Source organism: Chaetodon trifascialis, chromosome 3 (assembly GCF_039877785.1).
Source record: "Chaetodon trifascialis isolate fChaTrf1 chromosome 3, fChaTrf1.hap1, whole genome shotgun sequence".
Classification (NCBI taxonomy): Eukaryota; Metazoa; Chordata; class Actinopteri; order Chaetodontiformes; family Chaetodontidae; genus Chaetodon; species Chaetodon trifascialis.
The window spans coordinates 26,333,042-26,350,573 of record NC_092058.1 but is presented as its reverse complement, the minus strand read 5'-3'; the positions used below and the strand labels follow the sequence as shown (position 1 = coordinate 26,350,573).

Here is a 17,532-nt window from a genome sequence, read left to right as displayed (position 1 = left end):
CAAGTGCAACTATTTATTTGTCTGTGTGTCGGATCGCCTCATTTTCAGGTGCTGAATCGGAGGAAAGTTTCAAAGACTTCGGGAAAAATCGAGAAGCCATGCGTTTGTGCAGAGAAGGTGAGTGTGTTTTTTTTCTCTCTAGGGCCAAAGGTGTATTTTGGTTCTGGAGGTTTGCACATACACACACACACACACGGATTCAAACACTTTACACACGTCGTGAAGAATGTAAAGCTACTGTAAATCATGCGCATTAGGAATTTACAGGACAACCGGATATAATAAGTTAAACATGTGTGTCTGATTAGTGTGGTAGTTAACATTTGCATATGTCCCTAAAATAACTTAACGGTTAACAACTTAGACTCGTTGTAGTTGGGTATAGGCCCAAACATAGTAATAACAATGTCATATTCTGCTTGGAAGGTGCATTTATTGTTCAGCATCCACATTTCTGCCATTTTACATATAAAACCTTCCACCATATTTCAAGTCAACACTTATATCTAAAGACAGCTGCAAGGTTTGTTGCCCTAGGAATTGTGAGGTAGCCACAATTTTAGTAGAAACTTGTGATTTCTCAAAACGAGAACCCCAAAGGAAAACGTTGGTGTTCAAACATCAGTTGGGACTTTTTCTAAAAGTCCTTTCTTAGTCATAGTTATTCAAATGAGTTGCAGTGTATCTTGCTGCTATGTCACACACTGCTTGAACACTAAATATGACCAACACAAATGTTTTTGGCACCACACATTTAAATAGATATTTCATTTCATTGAAACTGATGGAAAGGCTACGTGTAAGATAACTTTATAGTAGTTTCCTGTCAACCAGCATGTCATATGCATTTCTGATTTATTCAGGCCTGACATGTAAATTCTGAAAGTCTGTCATCACCATGGATTAAAAATAAATCAACCAGACTGCTCTGATAACCAGATGATAGGACGATTGTGTTCCTGTGACTTTTCTTGCTAAACATCTTGTAGGTTTCCCTAATAGTGTTTTTCAAGGCTGATGTTTAATCACTCTGTAATAGGCACTAACAGGGAAAGGTTCAGTCGTGACAGAATAAAGAGAAACATCACCAGATAAAAGCGTGATAAAACCCACAGTGTCAGAGGCACACATCATCTGGCTTCTGAGGCACGGAGTGATGTTTCAGAGCAGTTTGTACTTGAATTTTATTTTTGGAAACACCTCGATTAGCGCTAGCTGATTTGTCCTGCTGGCAGGCCTGGATTTAGAATGAGCCTAACTACATAGGTAAATTGTTACAAGAAAATGGCATCTTGTTTAATTATGAATCTGCAATCATGGGCTATCCGGCCTCACCAGGCTTTAAGACTGACATCAGAATGAGCAAGTTGACAGGGAGAGTTGAAGACTAACCTGTTTATTTAAGCCAGAATTAAATGAATGAATGATGAGTCAGCTTTCAACCACAGCTATGCAGTGATTTTAGTTTGAAGTCTAGCTTGTTTAAAGGTTTCATGCATCACCAATATTGTGCACTGTCTCAAGTAGTCAATTTGACAACCCTCTTGAAAGGACATATTCACAGAAACTCTATGTTTATTTAACATTTTATGTATGTCTGCAACACAATCAAAGCTGCTCTCAATCACTTAAGATTTGTTTATTTCTTGCCCAAGGACACATAAGCAGGGCATGTCAAATGTGACCTTGCTGTTACAGTATGTTCAATCGCAGCTACCAGGACACCGAGGTTAAGATGTGTCCTTTTCTTTTGAGTGTATTGCAGCGATGAGTGCATAGTGAAAATAAATACATTCTCTGTTGTTTTCTGTTCAGAAATTCTGTCTGTGGGTATGATTTGGCAGAGAAAAATGGCACTAATTAAGCAAAAACCACCACGATCATATTCAGACACTAAGCATCATCATTAATTGCACAGCCAACAACAAAGCGATGACTGTGGTGTGAATAATTGTCACAGAATTTGACAGCCCTATGTGACTCCTGATATAGAACACCTTTGAACACCGGTACGTCCAACATTGTGGAGGCAGGCATTTGTTGGAAGAAGTGATTTCTGTATTTTGTATAGAGCAGGGCATCTGCCTTCAACGAGGAGTCAACATCAGGAAACATGGCACATTTCACTTCAGCCACACGATTTTGGTGTGCACTTGTTCAGATCATGATCAGTGTGTGCCCAGCTTTGGTTTCCTTTTTTTCCCCCCTCCACATGTTGCTGTGAGGGAAAGGGTTAATTGCAGGCTACTTCACAGGGCACTTATCTGATGTTGCATTTGCATTGGTCAACAATGTGGCCTGTGTGCATACCCTAAGACCATTGCACAATGTCACAGGCAAATGAAGCTCCCAAAGACAAGAAAAATAGAGCTTTCAGATTTCATGCAAATGCTGTAGAATACTGCATACATTGGGGTGGTGGCTGACCTACAGAACTGTTGTCTGCTTTGTGCGGACGAAAGGTCATTAAAAAAACGAAGAGATTATCCTATCTCCAGGTCAAGAAAAGCATTTTCACAAGAAGACGGAGAGACAAAATGATCTTTGAAAATTTAAGGCTGTGAGGTCATTTGACATGAAACTGGGTTGAAACACGTCTCTGTCATATCGCAGCGTCTGTCAGTGACTGTTGTTTGTGTCATGGGGCTGATCAACACATGCTGCTCGTGGCAGAAGTGTGTGTTCATATCAGAATGTTACTCTGTGTGTGTCTAGTAGAGGTATTACAAGTGGATGACTACACCTTTCCGCCATGACTCACAACCAGATTCCTCCTGTGGTGTAATCGCCATTGTAGCGCTCATAGATGATTAACACATTGTAAAAATGTATGGCAATTAATGACTGATGTATTCACTCATCATCTGTCTGGCTTTTTATAGATTTTAGTGTGGCACTGTCACAGTTCGGGAAGCTGGGAAATGTAGAGCCAGTGTCAGCCACAGGTCAGATTCAGCCAGCGTGTGTGCTGCTCAGAGGCAGCCAGAGCTGCTACTATTCCACCTAGATCATTCATCACTGCCACGGATGAGGATGCTGAAATTAACTGGACTCTCATTCTCTTCGTCTGTCTCGTGCTCACAGGCTCTCTTCCTCCTCCTCCAGTGCAGGTCCTCTGCTCACACTCTCTTTGTCTCGCTGAGGCCTCGGCCTGCTTCTCTGCTCTCTTTCTCGCTGTGTTTTTTTTCTCTGTCGCGCTCCTTTCTTGGCTTTGCTCGGTTGCTCTGTCTCTTCGTTCTCCTCCACCGTGACTTCCTTTCTCTCTCTCCCTCTCTCTCTATCCTTTTCATCTCCTGTTCGCACAAGAAGAAAATGGAGATTGAGAACGGGACAGACACAGTGGTGTTAGACCACATTTCAAGTTGGGCCATTTTCGCTGTACAGTTCAGTTGGTGCCAAAGCTTTGAATGCAGGGTGGCAAGGCGATCGAGCAAAGCTGCTTTTATAGTTGAACAACCCGTTTGGAGAACGCTCCGAGTGAACAACAGCAGCAGTTTGGGAATGAGTCCCGTTTGACCTTGCTATTGATCCAGCAAGGAAATGTGGTTAGCCTGTTTCAATAAAGGATCTGAGAGAAAGTGGAGTTTTAATGGAGAATACATGGGAAGTTATTGATTTAGCAAATATGTGTGCTCTCTCATTATAACTTCAGTTAGCTAGTGGTACAGGAGACTGGCTCATAGAGAGAACTGGATGAAAACAGACATTGCAGAACCGAAAGGTTACCCAGAACTTCCAGGCCAGCTTCCAACCACTGCTTTAATGGCTTAGGCTCCTGCAAGTGGCAACCAGTGAGTGCTACCCTCCACATCCCATTTCAGCACTTGTCATCGTTGCAGAGTAGTCAGACCCTTGCTTGTGCACATCAGCAGTGTGCTACCCAACTAGCAAGTTCTATATAATTTACACGCCTTTGTCCATTAAGTGAAGACATTTGCCTTTTCTCTGAGGCAGACCTCAGCCGCTGTGAAAGCACATCTTTTCGCTCCACTGCTGTTGAAGGAGACACTTAGGAGAGTGGTTTCAGACAATTGACACACACTAAGTAGCATCAGGCTTGTCAATTCATCCACACAAAACTGCCACTGACCTCCCTGAGAGGGAACCCGCCAGGTAGGCCCTTTTTATATGGTCTTTGCTTAATGGCCCTCATCCCTTGCAGACTCAGCCGTTGATGTTTGGAGAACCCTTGACGGCCCTGGTGGAGTACATATTGGAGAGGGGCTCCAGCTCTCTCCTCTTGTATGCTATCCTCTGCTCATCTCATCATAACGCCCCAGGCAATCTCTTAATTAGCCTCCTTAATTAGGTGGGTTCTGGTTTTCTGCGCCAGGGTAAATTTTGATCACATTCTGGTGTGGAGCGGCACTTCCCTCTGATTTGCCTCAGAGTGGCTTATGAAGCATGAGGCTTGGTTCATGCTATTTGGTGGCTAGAGATGCTGGAGCTGCAGACCGTGCTGTGCTCGTCTACCTTGGCGTTCATGCTTCTGGTGTTTTTTTATGATTGTGCACCTGAACGTTGCACTGCATTAGTGGCACTGCAGGAACATGTACATTGACCAGAGGGAAAAAAAGAACCACTGAAATCAGCCATTTCTTCCAATTTTTCTTCATTTCAGTTAATCCTCGATAGAGGCACTGTACTGCTATAAATTTACTCCATTACTCCACAACGTCTTCTTGTGTTAAGCATGAGCTGGCTTTAGAGGAGGAGGTTTCAGATCATGACTCATGAGAACGTGACCAGCATTACTGGATTGGACTATTTTAATGTTAGGAATTTTAAACATTTCTGTACATCCCACTGTGACATGTCCAATCTCTAACTTGACAGTCAAGAAATCTAGCAACACACTGTTTTGATTGTAGGCCTTCTAATTGATTGTTTTCACTGTTTGTTCATTTGTTTTCTGAATTTCGCCCTCAATCAGTTAATCATTGTGTCGATAAAATGTCAAAAAAGGTTTTTAAAAAAAGTCCACCACAATTTCTGAAACTGAAGCTGCTGACCTCAAATTTCTTGTTTTGTCTGACCAGCAGTCCAAAAACCCAAAGATATTCAGTTTACTATCACATAAAGTGAGAAAAGCAGCAAATCTTCAAAATTGAGAAGCTGAAACCAGAGAAAGCTTTTTCTTTTTCACTCAAAAAGTTAATCAATTACCAAATGTTGCAGGTTATTTTTCTTTTAAGCAGTGTTGCAGCTCTAAAATAAATCCTTTCAATCATTGAATTAAGTTACCCAGTAGAAGAACAACACAGGAAACATGAGGGGAAAGCCATACTGAACATTATTTCATGGTGAGAGGTCTAACCTGATTTAAAGTCACAGATCATCCACACTCATAGATCTTGTATGTACCGTGGGTTTTTTTAGATCTTGGAGAGATGTTAACTCTTTGACAGCAGGTAGTCTCTAGATTGCCAGCTCTGCCCTTTTCCTGCCTCTTATTAGTAGGACTTGTTCTCTATGATGAATGGGGACTGGTACCTGGGAGAGATCAGTATTAGCATGTGCAAACAGTGCTCGTCAGATTGCCTTGAGTGAACTCCTCACATTTTTAATATTCTTAATATGGTTACGTGTTTTGCAATGCAATGATGTCTGAATTTTAGTCAGGTACATGACCAAATTTCCCTCTTGGTGCTGTGCACATTAAAAAAGGCTATCACTGTGTTGTGACAACAAACAAATGATGGATATTTTGCTGTAGATTCACAGTGCACTGCTGACTGGGGCAGCAGGTGAACGCAGGCCTGTTTCATTTCACCCCGCTTGACTTGTGCCCTGTGTGGTTGATTCTTCCCCTGTGTACAGACATGCCCATATTTGGCCAGTGTCCCGCACAGGACGACTTCTACCTGGTGATGTGCAGCCACTGCAGTCAGGTAGTCAAGCCCCAAGCCTTCCAAGCACATTACGGTAAGTGTCATGCTCATGCACACAAACACACACACATATACGCCAGTGTGCATGCATGTATTCAGAGTAATCTTTCATGCTAACACCATGCAGTTAGTTTCATGAATTTCGGAATTTTATAGGTAACCCCTCACAAGGAGAAGAGTGAGACGGTAGATTAGTGAAGAAGGAAGTATCAAATTAGTTTTCACCAACAGGAACCATATACCACTTCAAGGCCGGTGCTGAAGCTTAACACTTGAACACTCTGTGGTATTCTCCCTCCGCCTTTGTGTTTCCCCACCGCTTTTTCTTGTCCACACGGTAACCTGAGAAGGGATGCCACAGACTTTGATTTATTTATTTATTTAACTCACTGTGTGTGTTTACAATTCCCATGTTAATATTTGATGTGGCTCTTTGGGTCTTCGCAGTAATGGACTTTTTTTAACGTGTTCGTATCAGATTTCTGGTTCTGTTAATACTTAAGGGATGGGTGTGTTTGTGTGTGTGTGTTTTTCAGAGCACGGATTTCCACTGCTTGGTAGTTAAGCTGGATTCCTGACTAGAGTGCTTAAGTAAATGGATGAATTATAGATCTGTGAAAATAGTGCCACTGCATCACTGTGGATCTCGTTAAACTTCACAGTGTTCACGGCGAGTTCACAAACACCCTCAGTTGCTGAAAGAAATAAGCTGTCTGTTCATTCCCGAACTCTTTTCCTTGAAATGGTAAGGAAGGCTGTCTGTTAGAGTGACACCTACCATATCCTGTCATGCAGGGCTGTTTGTTTAAAGTCAGATTTTATATTAGTCTTTGTAAGTCAAGTCAATTTAAGGTGGCAGGAATTGTTAAAAGTCAGTTCACGTGGCCTATGTGGAAAACTGATTGCCAATAAAGACTTAGTAGCATCAGTTTTTGTCCCATCCTTCACTCTCAGCATCTGAAATTTCTTCTTATAACTTGGGTCTTTTTTGTCCTGAATGTGTATTGAGTTGTAGTGTGCGTTCCCCATGAGGAGTGACAGCAGTCACAGTTGTCAAAGGAGCCACAAGAGGGAGGTATAACAGCACATGGCTCAGAGAGGAACTGCCTTTGCTGCTGTGTCAACAACAGTGAAAGGACGGCCTCCTCCCACACTGTTAAACAATATAGACTGATACAAGCCTGTCTAGACCAGACTCTTGCTTATGAACTGCAGCATCTAGTTGAGTTGTTACACCTGTCTGGGGATTTTGAATGATAACTGGACAAACACTGGAGGGAATTACAGAGTCTATGAGGTAAAACAATACCGACAACATCCCAGCCGGTGGCCATGGTGCAGCTTTAGCATGGTGGTACTGTGCATAATCTGATACATGGACTACAAGTATTCAAAGTGAACAGTGGTTTCAAGCTGTTTATAGCTGTTTGTTCCTTCAAACACGTATTGATGAGTCATTCTGTTATGTGAGCACAATATCTGTAATGTGTTGATGCGGAAAAGCAGAATGAGGAGAATTTCCTTAAAAAAAAAGATATAGACTCATCCAAAAGTAATCCCTCTCAGTCACCACTTATGACCTGCGAGTAGTGTGTGCGGTGTCTGCACCTACAGCGACTTTGCCCTCTGCCCGTATTTTCTTGTTGTGTGGTGCTTGGGATGTTTCAGGACAATGTGTAGCTCCCAGCCAATAACAGCACTCAAGGTGTGTGTAAAAACACAGTGACCAGGTGCCAGACTTTAAACATGCAGTATCTGACAATGCAGAGTAACAATCTGATACCTTTTGTATAAAGAAAAATATAGCGATGTTGTGGTCCACCATCATTGGATGCATGTAAATGACAGTGTTAACACTACATTGACACTGATGATGCAATTATGTTGTGGTTCTGTCATATTTGGCCAATACCCAGTCTTCTCAGTAAGGTCACCACGGCCGCTGATTCTGACTTCACGCATCAAATTGATGCACACATAATAACTGTAATTGTTCACCATCACATGCTACTGAATTCTTGTCCTGACTAATTTATACAAATTGCTTAATGAGCAGCTGAATAGAGCTGACACTAATGATTGTTTTCATTATCGATGAATCTGACGATAATGTTTTTGATGCATCGCTTAATCCTGTAGTGGTGTCATTGTCAGGAAATAGCAGAAAATGCCGATCGTAGTTTCCCATAGCTTAAAGCTGCAGTAGGTAAGATGGAGAAGAGAGCAGACTTAGCCTGAAAATTTGAACCAGCAGAAGTTCCACGTCACTCCCCCTCCATCTCCACTGCACTCATGCTCTGCCTCCAAGCCCCTCCTCCCTGTGGCTTCTGCGCGGCTGCCGTGACAACCAGTAGCGTTAGCCTTAGCATCAGAAACAAGCTAACTCTGCCCAGCCGCTACATCACAGTAGCTAACATTCCGTACATGCTGCGGAGTGTTACTGTAACAATCACCATTTTAGCTTTCTGGTTATTTGTTGTCTTAGCCGTAGCTGTTGTTGTTAGCTGTTGTTGGCAGCGGCGGTATGAGCAGTTTCTCCTTTGCGGGTGGCTGTTGCTCCTCCATAGCTTTCACTCGCCTCCTGACGCCACTCACAGAGCTGTTTGACTGAGCGGCAGCTGGCAGCATGACCCGAGGGAGGGGGCGGTTCGCAGCGTGTGTGAGTAGTGATTGACAGATGTCAGACACTCCCTCAGATGCTCCTCTGGCTCTGATTGGTTGTTTTGTGTTGGACACGTGGTGGATTCTTGCAAATCACAGTAGGAGCAGTAGGTGGGACCAATGGAGCCAATTTTTTTTTACAGATTACATGTTTCATGTTCTGCTGTCTGGGCACAGGGACAAATATGACAAAAACTTACTTTTATACAAGTTACCTACTGCAGCTTTAATGTGATGTCTTCAGATGTATTGTTTTGTCTCACCAGCAGTTCAAATCCTAAAGATTTTCCATTTATTGTGATAAAACATTTGAGAAGCTGGAACCAGAGAACCAGTTAATAGATAATTAGTCGTTGCTGCTTCATTTTCTGTTGATTGAATAATCATTTCATCTCCATGCCAGAAAAGTCCAAATCTAAGTGAAATTCTGTGGCTGTGCTACTATATCTGGTCACACAGAGTAGAGAGCTCTTGCTGGGATTTTTCCTCCCGGCTTCCTCCCTCTGATGTCATTACAGGAAGACCCCATGTGGCGTTGACACAGGCGAAGGCACTGATCTCGGCACCATCGAGATGGTCTCAATATGATTTTAGCGTGCCTCTTTGAGCCCATCTGTCTCCCGTTAGGTGTTTGTGCTTCTCAGCTGAGGCTTGTCCCAGCAGGGGTGACACTCACCGCAGAACGGGAAGCTGCAAGCTCGCCTGCCGTTTTATGCATCCATTTATGAACTTGTCGAACAAAGACTTTCATGCACTGCCTCGGCTGAGCAAACACACAAATACACATATTTGGATGATTCGCCTTGAGCTCAGATAGCAAGGAAATCTGAGCATAGTGTATTTATTAGTTTTACTAAAAGAACAAGGTGATTTTTGTCATACAACTACTGTACAGGGGCCAAGCTCCGGCTTGAACATGGATCTCGTGGAGATGGTAGTAAGGCCATCACGCTTGTTCGTTGGTCTTTTTCTCTCACTCCCACAGTCAGGGATTCCCCTTAGCACTGAGCCAACTGTTTGACAGTGTGAAATAGGATATTAGGACTCCTCCTATTCCTTGTGTCTGTTGTCTGCCCCACCCACCCCACCTTCTCCACTCTCCTCTTTTATTCCTCTTCCGCTGCCGCTGGTGTTGGCTCTCTTTTCTAAGTGTTAGTGTTGTCAGTGTCACGCTGGGGTTTCCTGGTATGAGTTTGTGTGCAGGGTATGCTGTTGACTGTGACTAGGACAGGATAAGACAGCAGGGGAAGGAGGGAGGAAAGGAGGGAAAGAAAGGCTGCTAAGGAGAGGGAGGGAAGATATTGGGAGGGTGGCATGAATGGGTGTGTAGAGGGAAAGAGACCCTTAGGTGAGAAGAGGGCTCTCTTAAAAGCTTTTTTTTTCTTCCTTAAAAGGGAAATTGGAAGAAAGCTGTATATCTTGAAGGTGTGTGTTTTTGTGTGTGTTGGAGGCTAAGGGAGTGGCAGCCCTGTGCGTGCATGTGTGTCAGTATCTCCTCCACTGTTTCCGCAGCAACAAGCTTGTTTGCAGATCACCAGCTGAGACTGAGCTTTGGCCTACAGCCCAGTTCCCAGCTACACCACGGCGTTAGCCCAGTTAAAGGGGAGCTAACCAGGCCTACACCTGTGGTCCAGTGTATGTGTTAGGGAGCTTCTGCCTGAGTTGCAGAAAACTTGATTTAAAAACATGCCTTTATTCTTTTGATACTTTCTTCTTTGGCAACTGATTAACTCTAGACTCTCTGAAATGAGTCTGTGTTGTAATGAAATGGGTACATGCTGTGGAACAGCAGTGGAAATGTCAATGAAATTATTTTGAGTTTTATTTCATTGTTATATGCTGTTACTAAAAATAGCAAGTGATGAGAGCCTCCTTTGAAAACTCAAACCCTTTAGTGCTTATTGTGGGAGCACACGTAAGACCAGCGTGTGATGATGTTTGGAAACTATGGTGCACTTAAATTTTCCTCAGAGAAGATATTTAGTTTAGGATGCAAGTGCTTTGTGAACCTTTTTTTTTTGTTTCATCTATTTTTGTCTTTCCCTCCACAACTCCTCCTAACCTTTTCTGCTGTCATACTGCCTTTTATCAGTTTGCACTGCTGCTGTTCTAAGAAGCTCAGGCAGGAAATGAAGCTCTTGACCTGCTGGCTGGTTCTATTTTAGGCTGAGTTGGCATGAATCACAAATGCTGCTTATTTGTTGTCGAGGTAACCTCCTCACCACTGTCAGAGATAGATTTCTATGTTCCCATGTCAGTTAGTTACATTTGCCGATGGCACAGCATTGGGGACAGTTAAGGGGTTCAGCATCTTGCCCAGGGATACTTCGGCACGTGGACTGCTGAGGCCAGGGATCGACCTCCTGATTGGAAGACGACTGCTCTACGTCCTGAGCTAAAGCTGCCCCCATGTGTCTTGCCTTTGCTCCTGACTCATGGCCCAATTATTGCCACATTTACCCACATAGGCTAGTCTGTTATAGTGTTTAATCAAAGCTTTGCCATGCTTAATTGTGATCATTTAATTGAGTTAACTGTAATGTTTTGATGCCAGCCTGGTTTATGCTGTCACCCCAGAGAGAAGACACAGTTCGGCCAGCAAGCCTGCCTCAACCTCACCCTTTCCGGTGTTGGGAAGGAACCGGAGCAGCGGCAGCGGACTTGGGCCCGGGCTGGGCTCGGGGTCTGTAGCTGGAGTGGCAAGTGGAGGCATCCTTGGTCGTCCTTCCACCGCTGGATCCGGCTTATCCTCCTCTTCGACGTCCTCCTCCTCCAATCCCAAACTCCTCAAACCAGCCAAAGAGAAGCTGCCAGGCATTCAACGAAGACCCCCCTTTCCACCCTTCAGGGTGATCCAGCCGGATAAGATGTAAGTTTCACTGTGTAATATTTGCAGTGTTGTGTGTTGCAAAGATTGTGCACTCTGCCTATATACAGTATATATCAAGACGAGGACTGAAAAGTTAAGTATTTTTATATCAAAATACCAGTTTAAAAGAGTGAAATGTAACAAATGTAAGTTAAAGTCAGGGACTGTTGATTTCATTGGCTGTAATGATAACGCTCTCTGTGAATTTACTCAGCTGTAGTTAATTAATGCTAATTCAGTGAGCTGGCCCAGCAACAAAAAAGAAATCTTGGCTGTTGCCTGGTTAACATGCTCTCTGGTGTCTGTTTACACTCGTCTAAAGATGGTTTTGTGGAAGAAGAAATACCACTTTGTATCATTTTTGCCATTTGAAAAAATAAGGAGTGGGCTGTGTCCTTTTACTGTTCATAAATTGAGTAGCAAGTTAGTCATCTCAGTGAACTAAGTTTTTAGCTCCAGTCCAGTCCAGACCACAAATCTTTAATATTTAAGAGTTATTTGCTGAATGCTGATGTGTGATTGACTCCCATCCATTGTAGTTGGCAGCTCAGTTATGTTGTCAAGTGTAAATGACAGACTGCTGGTGAACAGCAGAGTTGTCTTAATCTCCAAGATGAACTTTTAAACACAGTATATTATCATTTTATGCTCATCCCTTTTAAAAGTTCCAGGATTCAGAGCTACAGAGCAGAGCTCTCAGTAGTATTATCAGGGGTCTTCAGTCTCATAAGAAAACACTGTCAGATGGGGCTTCCCAGCAGTGTGTAATTGTTACAGTAACTGTCCAACTATGTCTGGCTGTTATCAATAAGTATAGCAATGCTCTTGCTGTAGACTTGAATATTGATGAATAATATCTAAGATTAACACTAATGTCATATCTTAAAAACGTGCCCTAAATTTGTCATGTATTTCAGTATAAAACCAGGCCAGATTACTGAGAAGTTGACTTTTTACCTGATTTGCGTAATGTAGAAACAACATGATTTTGGGATCATCCTTGGTATGGTCATATCTTGTGTAGACCACAAATACAGACCTGTACGCTAGTTTATACAAAACTGTTACAATTTAAAACACAATATGCATCAGACAGAAGTTTTTCTACCAGTAGAGGTTTTGCTTCTGTTTCTGCTTAGATTAATATCCCTTTATCTGGTAGTATTAGGCCATTTAGGTGATGAAGTATCTTTTATTTAATTCACTGACTTAGCCAAAAACTGATAATGATGAGCCTCTTTGATCTATACCCAGTGGTGTTATGTTACTGTGGGTTACTTATTCAGTGATGTAGTGAACAAAATGGCATCATCATGTTAAAATTCTGACATACAGTATAGTATCATTTAGATACACTGAATGCTCCCAGCTCTCAAAGCTAGTGTTCACATCATCTTATGGAGTTCTGTTTTGATTTCAGTTCTCTTTTAATCATATTTCTTCAACTCTGGCTAGTCTAGTCATTGAAAAAGCTGCAGTCTAAATGAAAGAGAAGAGCTGTATGTGCAGTGTGAGCTCATTCATTATCAAAGTCTATTTCAACCAGGATTTGTGTTCAGGATCTGTCTGAGAACAGTCATGTATTTTGTTTTTCTTTCTTTTAACTTTGATGAATGATGGATCATATTAGATTTATGTTTTGTCCTCCCAGCCCCATCCATACGTACACATCTGTCTCTTACCATGCGTTTCTCACTGGCTCCGTGTTTCTAACTCTCAGCTTCCTCCTTGCTGCCCTCTTCATCTCTGTAACCTTCTCTTCCAGCCTCACCCCGGCTGTCAAGGTGGAGAAGATGCATCTGAGGGTGGACTCGTCAGCTAAGCTGGTGCAGGCCCCATCTGCCCCCGCCACCACCTCATCCTCCTCTACATCCTCCTCTATCACCACTGTGAGCTCCAACACTACCACCATCACCACCTCCTCCTCCTCCTCATCAGCCCTTAAACCAGGCCTTAACTGTCCCTCCATACCAAAGCCCCCATTACTGGCCCCGGGTCAGATTCCCAACGGCAAGGGCCATCTCTCAGTCCTCTCGGACAAGAAGCAGGACAGCAGCAGCAGTGCCAGTAGCAGACGCCACCTTAACAAGAAAGTGACAGGTCAGTTGGAGGCAGGAATGGAGGGAAACTACTGTTCGGTTTTGTGCTCTCAATATTTTGTATTGTCAGCTCTGATTCATGAATTCAGAATTCAAATTATGACCTACAGTATTTTGATGCTGTCTCACACATCCAAACATATTCTGTCATTAGAGGATAATATTTTACATAAGACAACTTACAGCTACCAGGGCAGGTAATTTATCACAATGCATGTAAATAACAATCTTCCTCTCCCTCACTCACTCCTCTCCTGTGACTTCAGAACGTGAGTTCAATCCAGATATCCACTGTGGCGTTGTGGATATGACAGCTCGGAAACCATGCACAAGATCCCTAACATGCAAGGTAACCAGTGTGTGTGCATTGTTTAAACTGTATATCATTCAAGTTGTAAAGCTGGCAATGTTCCACACAAATCCCATTAAAGGACCAAATCCTTGATGTGGAATTATTTGTTTCTAATGTTCCTCACTAAAATCTCAAAACTATGGGATGCTGCAGCTGTTGTATATTTTTCCATTTTGGAAAGAGCCATACTTGTGGAAGCAAGTTAATGTCGTGAGTGTTTCCCAAAACAATGGCTGACTGACATTTGAGAGTCAGCGGTTGTTGGACTCGTGCTGTCAACTTCTATGATGTGGTACTGACTGCACAATGCTGCCTGCAAACTTTCATACAGAAGTTTTCCCCCTGTTTCAGCTTTGTTTATGTACCATTGGCAGCTTAATCAGCCTCTTTACAATGTTCAACATATGGGAGAACCGTGATGCTGTTAATTGTGCATTCCTCTCAGAACGTGGAGGCTAGCTAGCTACATTTACTATTGCTCAATCTGAAAATGGAAATCAGTTTGGCTAGCTGGTTAATGTTAGAAATGGTTTCCACTGGATGTTGGTTTTCATTCATTTCAACACCTGCTGAGTCATCAGCAGCTCCTGCATAGCAGCAGCTCCCGGCTCAGTGTTGTTACCCTGTATTATAGAAAGAAGGTGTCCAGCTAGTGTTAACTGTCTCACTTTCACTGGTTCGGTTGTGGTGATGACCAGACTGATCAGTACTCACAGCAACTGACGGTTGCTCATCACTTCTCATGTTACCAAGTATAGAGTAATGTGTGGAGGAATCTGATGGCTCACTGATGGCACTAAGCAATGGCTAAGAACTCTTTGCTTTTCAGTGCTCACCCACGCACAAATTACCACTATCAATTTTATGAGCCGGACGCAAATATTCACACCCCCCATACAATTTTGACCAAATAATTACACAAGACAAAACATACACCAAGGATCTGCATATTGATTTCATTGTAAATATAAATTTTAGCTTCTGTCTTGACTTAATCATTTGCTAAAAGATCTCTGCAGGTTTTAGGACATGTTACTCAAAGAGAAATAAATTATTTATTTGTTTGTGACATTTTCAGCTGCAGGTTCGGTAGTTTATTGCCAGCAAGACAGATTAAGACTAAATGAACTACATTATCTGTGTTCTGTGAAGTTTTTGGGTAACGATGGAGCTCTATGGCACACAGGGATGAGCCGTAGATTCAGACAGTGCTCTTCACTAAGATCAAGTCATCAAGTTGCTGTCATGTTTGGAATTTTGGTGACAATAATAAACATGTACAATGTCACCAAACTTATTTTTTAAATATTTATAAGTAGGGCTGGGCGATAAAAACGATAGCGATATGTCTCGCGATAGACACGTCATCAGTATCAATAAAAAATGCGTTCGATAAAACATTTGATTTTTTTTTTTTTTTTTCTTCGTCGGAAGAAACCTGAAGTTGCAAAGCGAGGTTGGTTGCATGAACAAAGGCACTAGCTCTCAGGTAACCAAGCAACGTAGGGAGTAATCGCTAATCAGTGAGAGAGACACGCTAACACACCAATCATGTAACATTATCAAGTTCGGTTGCACCATCTTGTTGTCTTGTGTTTGATGCTTCGCGAGGAGTGAGATGAGAAATAGAAAGCGCTGCAGCGAGCAAAGAAATTGTCGATAAAACAGGGAAAGTCAGCTCGCCAGTAGGGCAGTTTTTTTGGATTTTATAAGTCGGACCGTAGTTAGACCGATGTGGTCTGTAACTTATGCAAGACTGTCGTCCCCACCAAGACCGGTAATACCACAAACTTATTTAACCACCTTAGCCGCGCTCACTCTTTGGAGCGTAGCCGTATTCGCCAACGTCCGCCAACTGCAGCACCACCGCACAAGCAGCTGACCACCATGCAGAGGTATCTGCTTCAGTGCCTGATGACAAATCATCTAAAAGGCACAAAGACATAACGGAGGCAGCGGCATATCATATAGCTAAAGACACGCTTCACTGAGCACTGAGGAGAAGCCAGGTTATAAAAACCTCTAACACGTGCTTTTTTTTTGTTTTGTTTTGTTTTTTTAAAACACAGTTGCAATAAAAATATAATTGAATAGTTCATGTATGTTTAGAGTATGAAGAGTGACTAAAGTTGTTCATATGTCTAGGCTGGTTTTATAATTCAGTCAAGTCTACCTCAGTTTCCTCATGTTTCCAAAACACTGCACATATCTGAAAAACATTTTATTCGGCAGGTGAATCAGCTTGTGAACTTTCTGCACTAAACCTGCAGGAAAAACGTTCTCAGGTTTCTCTCTGTTTACATTTTTACACTTTTTTTTTTACATTTATTATTTGAGTGTTTTCCATGGTTGTGTTGACATTTCCTTTCCTTTCTGCCTTGATAGCTGAGGGGATTATAATCAGAGAAAGGTTCAATTTAAAATAAAAATGTTTAAATTAAATGTATTTTTCTCCCGGTCCTAATTTTAAATAGGTCATAAAAAATATCAATAATTATTGATATCGACCAATATAAAACACTTATATCGCAATAGAGTTTCAGCCATATGAATAAAGTCACACATAAACCCAAGCAAATAGACAACATTTCTGACCTCTGACCTTTACAATGTCCCACCAGACACATTCCTTAAGCCAGCGGAGGGCGGTGCCAGGGCGGAGGAAGCGCTTTGACACACTGCTGGCAGAGCACAAGAACAGAGCAAGGGAGCGGGAGAGGGAGAGAGAACTCCATCAACCCCATTCCCAGCAAAACCCCTCTCTCAGGGACCCACACCCCTCCTCCCACCTCGCTGCTGCCCATGACGCCCACCAGGTCGCTCATGGCAACGGCCCTGCCCTAGACGCCTCTAAGCCTTTGCCACTTGGCAAGCCCAAATTTCACAGCCCTGGTCTTCCACGGTATGTCCTGCTCCGGTGCTTAATTTTGTCTTGTGTGTATGTGTTATGTGTGGTAACACCAGACAAACTAGCCTTCATCACTGAGGGGTGAAACAAACACAGTTACAGTTTAGCATTTGGCACTTCTTGTATGGCTCTTGAAATAGTTTTTCTGATAATTACCAGCCACTCTATCTGTCCATCAGACTAAACAGCAGTCATGGAGGTGGTACCCCTGGAGACCCAGCAGGAGTCCACGAGTCACCACACCATCCCCAAACTACCCCCGATGTGTTTTCCCGACCCTCCAGTGACGAGGGAGAGAATGAGGAGCGGGAGGACAATGCTGACAAACTGGACTGTCATTATTCAGGTTATCACCCTCGACCGGCAGCTGTAAGTGCGCTCCAACGTCACTGGTCTCTGATCAGCCAGAGACTGAACATACTTTATTGTTACTGTAGCTAAACTAAATGATAATCCATTATTTGTTTCAGAATTTCAGACTTCAAAATTTATGGTGAATGTGTGTGCTTTTACGGTACCAAAATGGTAATCAGTGCCCCCATCTTTTCCCAGTACTGTACATTTGGAAGTCGACTGTTTGGGAGAGGCTGTTACTCCTTTGACCGGCGATGGGATAGAGTGCGATGTGCCCTCACCACAATGATGGACAAGCACGTCAACTCTCAGATGTGGAAGTAAGTCTGTCTAGCTCCGATTTTATTTATGGTCAGCATGCTTGACTTATTAACAGTCATAGCTAATGAGTGATATTC

General features: G+C 42.8%; 1 protein-coding gene across 1 annotated transcript in view; it reads left to right on the top strand.

The window, feature by feature from the left end:
* The window catches only part of LOC139328722 (ataxin-7), a 30,148-nt gene that overhangs the window by 5,981 nt on the left and 6,635 nt on the right, over positions 1–17,532 (top strand). The window contains exons 4-11 of the mRNA XM_070958688.1: positions 49–117; positions 5,821–5,925; positions 11,130–11,421; positions 13,187–13,521; positions 13,787–13,869; positions 16,494–16,774; positions 16,960–17,149; positions 17,333–17,454. Coding sequence (XP_070814789.1) covers positions 49–117; positions 5,821–5,925; positions 11,130–11,421; positions 13,187–13,521; positions 13,787–13,869; positions 16,494–16,774; positions 16,960–17,149; positions 17,333–17,454 — 1,477 coding nt within the window. The remainder of the gene's footprint in view (positions 1–48; positions 118–5,820; positions 5,926–11,129; positions 11,422–13,186; positions 13,522–13,786; positions 13,870–16,493; positions 16,775–16,959; positions 17,150–17,332; positions 17,455–17,532) is intronic.